Raw genomic sequence first — 10,356 nt, forward strand, 5'->3', positions numbered from 1 at the left:
CTAAGTATTTTCCACTTTTTTTTTAATAATACCAAAAGCTCGCTCCACGTCCTTCTTTGTAGCCTCCTGTGCCTTAGCATACCGAATCCTTTTCTCACCGGTTGGATGTTGTATCGTTTTCACAAACATCGCATATCTTGGGTAGATCCCATCCACTAGATAATACGGGTATCGATATTCGGTTCCATTTACAGTGAAAGAAACCAACGGTGCTGTGCTGTCTTCAAAAGGGTTGAACAAAGGAGATTGGTTCAACACATTAATGTCGTTGTTTGAACCGGCAACACCAAAGTATGCGTGCCAAATCCAACAATCCTGTGAAGCAACTGCTTCAAGCGATATCGTCGGCCCGTGATGGTCACCTCGCGTGTACTGACCACGCCAAGCTACTGGACAATTATCCCAAGCCCAGTGTGTACAATCAAGACTCCCTATAAACATTTATACATTATTAACTAAACTACGTAATATATATATATATATACATTTATACATTATTAACTAAAATATATATATATATTAAGTTAAGATATACCTAACATGCCGGGGAAACCATGGTAAGACACGTGATGATCAAGAATGCGTTGCGTATCAGTACGCGTTGGCCTACGCAAGTATTCATGCCGATATAACTTAATGACTCCATCACAAAAAGCATTAAGGGTTTCACGTGACGATCTTTCCGACATATTTAGGTAATCATCTAAACTATCGGGATTACTACCATAGCCTAACTGGTGAACTGCAGATGTACATCTCTGTAAAGCCGAAAACCCCCATCTACCACGCGCGTCGATCTTCCTCTTAAAAAAACTAAAATTGTTTTCCAAATCTGAAGCTATCTTCACAAACAACCGTCTACTCATGCAAAACCGTTTTCTAAAAAAAGTCTCATTAAATTTCGGTTCCTCGGCAAAGTAATCTCGAAAAAGACGGTCGTGAGACTCACCACGATCGTCCCGTCTTGTATACGTTTTTGAAGAGGAGGCAGTATCGCGGACATCTTGTTGAATCGCATAATGGGCCATTGTGAATAGATTAATATAATGGTCCGTCTCGTCGGATGAACTCGAATCCGATTGGAAATTTGGGGGTGTTGGGCCGTGATTATCAAGAAATAAAGGATTGTTGAAGAAAGGGTTCATGATTACGAAAATATAGATATATGTATGTGTTATTTGTGTGTGTGTGTGGGTTGTGAGTTCAAAGAGAAAAAAAAAAGAAGAACAAATTTGCAGAAAGAAAGAAAAGAAAGAAAGAAAGAAGAAAGAGGAAGAGAAGAAAGAGACGTTGCAGGTGGGTCCCTTTGCTCTTTTTTTTTTTTTTTTTTAAGGCTGCAACGGTCGAAAACAATAGGCACCCAAACCGGCACCGTGGTGCCCAAAGTGCTCCACTCCCTACCGGTACCGGTAGGTCGGGGCGGTGTTCAGACCGGTACCGGTCCCGTGCCTATCCACTCCGTCCGCCCTTTGAGCCCTTGCAATGGTGAGTTAATACCCAAAATAGTGTAAATCGAAAATATATTTACTAAAATGGTGTAGTTAAAATTTTTTTTACCAAACAAGTGTTTTCTTAAAAAATATCTATCAAAATGATGTTTTTTTTTTATCACTTTTGTAGCATTTTTACCCAAACATTACATTATACTTGTTTTATCAAATCTACAAAAACTCATAATATCTCATAACATTACAATGCTAATACAGGAGAGTATAAGCATAGATCTTAAATAAAAAGTACCCATACATATAAAAATTCTTAGTCTCATTAAAAACGTATGATTAAGCAATACCATGTACATGAACAAATATTAAGCAAATGAAACATTTACAAAGATGAAGACAAATTTACTTAGATCATTAAAACTTAAAAGCTCATGAATTTTTATAACATTACAAAGCCGATACAAGAGAATATCTATACTATATTATAAAAGAAATAGCCCATTTTATTTATGTAAGTGTTGAAAATATGTAATATTTTCACTTAGCACCCCTTAAAATATTTCCACATACACTATCCCATAACATTAATGATTAATTTACACTACCAATCATTTTCTATACTATAGTATAAAAGAAATAGCCCCTTTTATTTATGGAATGTTGAACATATGTAATATTTTCACTTAGCACCCCTTAAAATATTTCCACATACACTATTCCATAACATTAATGATTAATTTACACTACCAATCCTTTATTCTTTAATATATTTTCATTAACCATTTACATCAATTATCCACACCACTCGACGCCATCTCCACCACCAGCACTCGGCCCCCCACTACAACGGCATTGTCACGACCACCGCCGCATTGCGCGGGTAACATGCTAGTAAGCATTAATTTAAATAGAAAAAGTAACAATTATATATAAAAATCGTTAGTTCCATTTGCTTCAATTTTTGTAAACGTTCCATTTGCTTGATTTTATTCATATACATAGTATTGTTTAATATTGGTGATAACTTCTATAATGTGTTTTGAATGAAACCAATAATTTTTATATGTATGTGGTACTTTTTTATTTAAAATTTATGTTTATACTCTCTTGTATTAACATTGTAATGCTATGAGATATTATGAATTTTAAGTTTTAATGATTTAATAAAAACAAGTACAACATAATTTTTAAGCAAAATGCTACAAGAATAATAAAAAACACTATTTTGGTAAATATTTTTTAAGAAAACATCTCTTTGGTAAATATTTTTTAAACTACACCATTTTGGTAAATATGTTTTCCATTTACACCATTTTGGGTATTAACTCTTGCAATGGTTGGTGGTATGGACAAGGTTGAAACTTCCACATTGACAACATGATGTGGAGCTATTACATATTCAAGGTCCTAATGGTGTGGAATTTCCTAAGTCTTCCTTTCCACTTTGACAATCAAGCCATGTCCTTCTTGTTTTTCTTTATTAGTAAATAAAAAGTGTTATATTTTAATATAAAAATATGGTGTGGTATGTTTATTGTTACATATATGGTATGGTTGCTGGGTGGTATTGTGTGGTGTAGATGTGTCACATCACCTGGTGTGATGGTGTGAATCACTACAAACACTCTTAGGGTGATGACATCACCACCACCCACCACTCACTCACCACTCAATTTTAACCAATCACATTACGCCACCTCAAATCCACCACTCACCCAAATTTGTTGGCATTGCCACCACTCACCCACCATTCACTACAAATTTATTTTTATTTTTAAAATTAAAATTTCATTAAACATAGACCATTACATAAACATATCTAAAAACATAATAAAAACTAGATAATAAAACTAAAACACATACAAACATTAAAAAAAAACAACATATAAATAAATCTAGTCTTCAGTGACGTCGAGATATGGTAACTCTTGAGTCGCAATATGCTCCGTAAGATCATTTCGGAGCCGAAAATGTGTCTCCTCGTCCCGTATCTCCTGTAAACGATCATGCTGACTGTTAGGTTGGACCCGAGGATCTCCAATATGAACCGGACTGATAGCGCGACCGTCGTCCTGAATAATCATGTTGTGCATTATGACATACGTATAGACGAGGTTCCTTATTGTGTGTGTGAGATTTGAAATGGAAGAAGGTGAGATAGTATTTAAAGGAAAAAAAAAAAAAGAAGCACAAGTACCTAGCTAGCCGTTACCTCCAACGGTCATCTTCGACCCACTTTCCACGCGAGTGGAAGTTCGACGCAAACACCACGAATGGGTGGAAATTCGTTGGCGGCGGTATTTAACGCGTGGTCGGGGCTTCTACTCACCTTCCACGCGGGTGATGCCAACACCCTTAGAAACTAAATGGATGCACAGTTGCACACATTAATACTCCATTAGACAGTGTAATACATCAACACGTCTCACACGTGTTTGTTTGTTTGCTTCGTGTGCCTTATTTCCAATCTAAATCCAAATATTAAAAATATCAATTATACTACTAATTGATGTTATTTGAAATAGAAATATGGTTACGTGTCAACTAATTAATTCATCTTATAAAAAACGTGATTTGCATTGCAAGGTTACAAACATGTGATTAGATAATATAATTGACATGCTTATATTGTTGTATATGCTTTTAAATAATTATTTAAAAAACGTACATCCAACATATAATATGACCAAGTGTTTATTTTCACTTATTTTAACATACAAGTATATAACATACGAGCATGGTACCCGCGCAATACGGCGACGATAATGGGTACGATGGTCTAGTATTGTCAGTAACGGTATTATTTCTGGTGGTGGTCTAGTTTCAAATGGTGCAAGTTGATGTATTTAAAAAGTTAATGGCTTAAATTATTACTTATTCAAATCAATGTCAAGAGCAATTATGATATTTCAAAGACATAAAATACCAAAAATAAAAAAGGTTATGTTGCTTTATAAAGGAGTAAAAATAAAGATATTGGTTTGATAAACATGGGTTTTTTTTATAGAAAAAATAATTAAAAAACTTTATATTAATCCTTATAGCATTATTAATGCCCACATGAATACATGCTAATACATGTGTCGTATCAATAAAAATTCTTCTCCATATATATCCATACAAATAATCTTTTCAAACATCTCTAATGCTATATTAAGACCCATCTTTAAATAATAATATACAATACAATTTGGTTAGATTAAGAAAAAAAAAATCAATACGTCCGTATTCTGTAACATTCCACCGTTGGCGGAAATATGAGGTGTCATGAAAAGTACAACACGACATGGAATTACATAGATACTGCTAAATGAAATAGAATATAATAAATATATTCCCAAAAACATGAGTTCAAAGTCATAACAGTGTTAAAATAGCTTATTACAACCAAGTCCATAAAAAGACAATCCAAGGCATGTAGCCTTAAAGTCTGACAATAAATAAAGGAGTACTAAACTCCGAAGTCCAAGCCTAGCATAGCAGTCTTTATCCCTGATTACCTGAAAAGTATACTAAAACGTGTCAACACAAAGGTTGGTGAGTTCGTAGGTTTTAGTCAAAAAGTCTAGTCAAAGAAATAAGTCTTTTGTCAATTCTTTTAAGTCTAAACAAGTAATAGTTCAATATATAACGAGCAGAGTTACGCCATAATAAGTCCAAAAGTCTCAAGTCTCAATGTCTCAAAGTCTGGTCTTACGGTACCTGCCTTAGTCCAAAGTCTCAAAGTCTCAAGTCTCCAATACACACAAAAAGCATGTCAGATAAGCACGACATAAAGCACAACAACACATAATCACACATATACAACAAGACAGAAGAACGTCAAATGACACAAGTAACTCTATATGCACAGGCTCAATATTGAACTTAAACAAAAATCGACAAAACTGTTTGAAATATCAGTATACTTTCCACCCCAAACTTGTAATAAAAAGGGGCTACGAAACTCACCTGAAAGCAGCACAGGTACAAGCACACTGGAATCAATGAACAAGAACACGAACAGTCAAGTACACCTGAAACACGTACACTATCTGTCCAAAAAGTCCTACACTGTCCACAAGTCACCCAATAAGTACTTACTTAATAGCACACGTCCAAATCCTATACTAATGTCTTAGGAAATGCCATTATGTCTTGTGTAATGTCGTATTATATATGTATATAATAGATTTGTTGGACTTGTAACCACTTGAAATGTCGATGGCTTAAAGTTTTATCCTTGACCACTGAAACAAGAACTTATACATACGTATATATATCGGAGAGTTTAACTTCTAACGAGTTTAGTCGAAAAAGTTTACGTTTTAGAGAGTTTAGTCTTTCAGAGTACTTAATAAACTCCATAGAACTTAAGTAGAGAGTTTAATTTAGAGAGTTTATAAGTTCTTCGTTAATTAAATATGACACGGAGTTTATATATTCAAAGAACTTAATCTTTTAAAGAATTTACTTTGAAGAACTTATTTCAGAGAACTTAATTTTAGAGAACTTATTTAAAGAACTTATTCCAGAGAGCTTAAACTCAAAGAACTTATGTCAGAGAAATTTATTCAGAGAAGTTATTGTGAAGAACTTGTTTAAAGAATTTATTTTGAAGAACTTGTGCATAGAATTTATTTGAAGAACTTAAATAGAGAATTTATTTTCCAGCGCTACTTATTCTTGGAGAACTTGTTCAGAGAGTTTATTTTAAGACTTTATGCAGAGAACTTGCATGGAGAATTTGTTTATATCATGGAGAGTTTATGGTTGTCGACTTTGCACAGAAGCAATATAACAGAGTTTATAGCAGAGAGTTTGTAACATAGAGTTTAAAACAGAGAGTTTAACTAGAGAACTTAAGTAGGGAATTTAATCAAAAACCATATTCATGAACGACTCAGGAAGGAAAAATCAACAAGGAGAATTTGTTTGGAGAATTTACTTGGAGAACTTATCCATAGAATTAACAAACCCCAATACAAACCCACAGCCAAAACTGAATTCAAGAAGAAAAACTTTGAATAATCCCGAGCCTCAATAACAAGTAAAATTGAATAGATCTTTAATAAAAAGAGCACATTCGGGTGATTTCTCCTATAAAAAATCAGTATATATATATAAATACATATATACATTCGTTTATATATATATACACACATAATCGTTTTCATATATATAAATATATCTATAATCGATTTTTCTTGTAAAATAGACATCTAAATGTTTAAATCAAATGATTACTTACCAAAACTTGAAGAAACAAGAAGGAATTGATGTTGTATGATGATGATCGAAATTGAGAGAAAAAGAGGCAAAAGTCACGGCCAAAAAGGAAGAAAGAAAAGGAAAAAATTTGTGAGAAGAGAACTTATTTTGGAGAACTTAGGGTTTATATAGTTCCCTCATAGCCTTGACCGAATTTTGACTTCTTTGACTTTTAATAAAACTCATTTGACTCGACAATTTAAGAAAGCCTAAGACTCATCAATTTACTTTATTGACATAATTATTTGTAACTTTTAAATAGCTTTCAAACGACTATAAGCACGACCACATTTGATAATTTAATCTTTAACTGTTTTAATTTTAAGTACTTCATCTAATTTGGCATTTCCACAAGACAACTAGTATTTCTCCTGTTCTCGAGTCCACGCATAATTTTTCCAAAGTCTAAATGCTTATAAAGCCCGAATCAAACATAAATTCATTTATTCCATGATAAAGTCTTAAGGTCTAACGACGTACTTAAACGAAACAAACTAAAAATGACTGGGAAAAGTACTTCAGGAAATACGCTCAGATGACAGTTGTCACATATTCTCCACTAGATTTGACTAGGGGTGAGTAAAAACCGAACCAGAAACCAAAAACCGAAAAAACCCGATAAAATCAAATCGAAAAAACCAAAAACCGAACGAAATCCATTGGTTTTGTTTTTATTTTCTAAAAACCGAACGGATCGGTTCGGGTTTCGGTTTTATATACCAAAAAACCGATTAAAAACCTAACCGAACTAAAGATATTTTAATTTATTTTATATTTATATCATATTACATTTATATTTATTACTTATAATTTATAAATATGTTAATATATTTAATCTTTTTATCTTTATAATGTACAAATTTATACAAATTGTATATTTTTAATAAAAAAGTGCAATAAAAACAATTCGTTTTATAAAAGTTATACAAATTTTAACACTTAAAAAATATAATTAGTTATTAAAAAGTTTCTTTGTATCAGAGTTTTTATATCATTTTTTTTTCTTAACAATTGAAAATTAAATTTATAATATAATACATAAAAAAAAATTTTAAAAAGTTTTGAAAAAAAACCGAAAAAAACCCGAAACCGATCTAAACCAAACCGGAAAACCGAGAAACCGAACCGAGCAAAAACCGAATCAAATGGTTTTGGTTTTATAAAAACCGAATGAATTAGTTCGAGTTTCGGTTTTAAGCAAAAACCGACCCATACTCACCCCTAGATTTGACCCAAAACACACATGTCTAAGTTCATTCTTATTCAACTTCAATACATGTCCGAGGCACTAGATGTTCATATAATCATATGTTTAATTGTTGTAAAATTTAAAAGAGAGCAACATATACATTTTATCCCTTAAAATCCCCTTGCACATATGACACACAACAAAATGAAAGCATGAGATGAAATGAGAAATATGAGTATGATTATTGACTACATATTGATATCTCTATGTATTAAAAGTTGAAGTAAATACAAATCGTAAAGATGATTTAAGAATACTCGGTAAGGTTAATCGAGTAAGACAATTTTGAAGAGAGCAACATTTATATTTTCAAAATGGAACATCAAACAATGATATATTTTAACCAACTTTAATATAAAAAAAATGTGGTCCAAAGTGAAAACTTAAAAACTTTAGGCATAAAGCATACAAGTAAACCAAACTTTAGGGACCATTACAACAATACATATCGTCGGTAGTTCCGTAACATCGACGAGACTATCCCTCCTAACTTGCTGACGTGGACAACACATCTTGTTACGGATTTCAAAACGGGGTTTCAATCCAGTTTTATTTTTATTTTTTAATTTAAATCTTAAAAATGAAATTTAATTGAAAATAAAATAATTATTAAATAAAATAAAAAGGCGGACTTGAAAATGGATTTCAATTCAATGATTTATTTATCTAGGAAACGAGTCACACCAAACAACAGCACCTCTTTAGCAAACACGAATCAACAATTGCCACGTGGATTGCAAATGGTACTCCTTAGTTTTCGAGGGTCCAGTTTTCTTGCCGCCCCCCGTACATAGCTCCGCCGCGTTTTTGGACGGCCTATTTTCTATATGAGAAAAATTGACTTATCTCCGATTACCAAATTAATTACAAGGGTTTTGCGTTTGAATTCTTGTGTTAATTTTAAGGAATGAAGAATCATGAATATTAATGAGATTGTACTATATAACTTAGTTGCCGAATAGATTTTTAATTTATAACCTCCGATTAGAAATTCTTATCACAACGAAATCTAAAAAAAACACCTTGAATATGTCTAGAATAATTCAAACTTGAGACATTTTATGAGGAAACAAACTCATTAGAAGTCTAAAATGATAATTTTCAAAAAAAAAAAAGGTCTAAAATGATATTCTTGTGTTATTAATATATATATATATATATATATATATATAAGGTAAAGTTATTTTGAAAACTCTTTTTTTTGCGAGAACCTTTGATAACTTTTCAAATCAAGTCCAACCGATAATTATTTTTTACATAAAAATTGTTTTTTTTTTATTGTTTATAAATAACTTATGTGTAATTTTGAAGTTTATAATTGTGTGGAGGCATGGATTATCATCCGTTATACAATTATGTGGAGATTTGAATTCTTTATCACATGTGCACGAATATTGCTATGATCACATGTATGCTAGTCGATCACATGTAATCATAGCAATATTCGTGCACATGTGATCTAATCCAAATCTCCACATAATTGTATAACGGATGATAATCCATGCATCCACACAATTATAAATTTCAAAATTACATATAAGTTATTCAGAAACAATCAAAAAACAATTTTCATGTAAAGAATAATCATCGGTTGGGCTTGATTTAAAAAGTTCTCAAATGTTCTCGCAAAAAAGGGTTATCAAAATAACTTTTCACTACATATATATATATATATATATATATGCTAGGTTTTTTACCCGTGCTAGTTAAAAAAGTTATTTTATGCATTAGTAAATAGTTATTCTATAGGTTTATTATGTAGAAATTGATTATGTTATAATTTACCTACTATAGTGATTAAATACCCCTCCTCATAACATTTAACCTAACATATTTTGATATCATGAAAAACATCATTTGTGTAGCCATAAATTGTGTATAAATTATTCAGTTGATAGATTAATACTATAACAACAACAATAGTGTCTAACTCGTACGTAAGTGGGGTCTTAGATCACTCGATAAATTAAGTATATACAATTATCTAATGATATAAGCAAATGAATTGTGCCAATGGGTTGGTGGCCTATTAGTAAGGTCTTTGACTTTGGAAAAAACCACCAGGGTTTGAATCTCATGTCCTACATTTGTAGGAGTGGATTATTTGGGGAGGGGGGGGGGTCGAGAGTCTTGGGTTTCATCCCAGACTTGCGTGGTTCGTGCACCGCATACTGCCTAATTGGATGTCACTGTGGTGTCTCGAATGCTAACCGCTAATTACTAACTACTAACTCGTTGTTAAAAAAAAGCAAATGAATTGAAATAAATTAGCGATCAATAATGTAGCATGCTATCTATTCGTCAACTGTAATTATATGTGCAAAACAAAAAACTAACATGACAACAATTTATTCATATAACATACACATAAATACAATACGAATAAGTAAAAGACCAACAAGATAAATAAGA

General features: G+C 32.0%; 1 protein-coding gene across 1 annotated transcript; it reads right to left on the bottom strand.

Moving 5' to 3' along the window:
* On the bottom strand, window positions 1–1,145 carry LOC122610697. The gene is made up of 2 exons (XM_043783663.1): window positions 536–1,145; window positions 1–431 (listed from the first exon to the last, which is right to left on the bottom strand). Exons 1-2 carry the CDS (start codon window positions 1,143–1,145, stop codon window positions 1–3), a joined length of 1,041 nt encoding a protein of 346 aa, XP_043639598.1.
* Between the last annotated feature and the right edge of the window lie 9,211 nt (window positions 1,146–10,356).

Source organism: Erigeron canadensis, chromosome 8, assembly GCF_010389155.1.
Source record: "Erigeron canadensis isolate Cc75 chromosome 8, C_canadensis_v1, whole genome shotgun sequence".
Taxonomy (NCBI): Eukaryota; Viridiplantae; Streptophyta; class Magnoliopsida; order Asterales; family Asteraceae; genus Erigeron; species Erigeron canadensis.

Bases quoted from the DNA above. Each gene is read 5' to 3' on its own strand.
- LOC122610697 (XM_043783663.1), bottom strand. From the start codon at position 1,145: ATGAACCCTTTCTTCAACAATCCTTTATTTCTTGATAATCACGGCCCA. The intron at 432-535 runs GTATATCTTAAC...AAATGTTTATAG, and splicing joins TGGTTTCCCCGGCATGTTAG to GGAGTCTTGATTGTACACAC.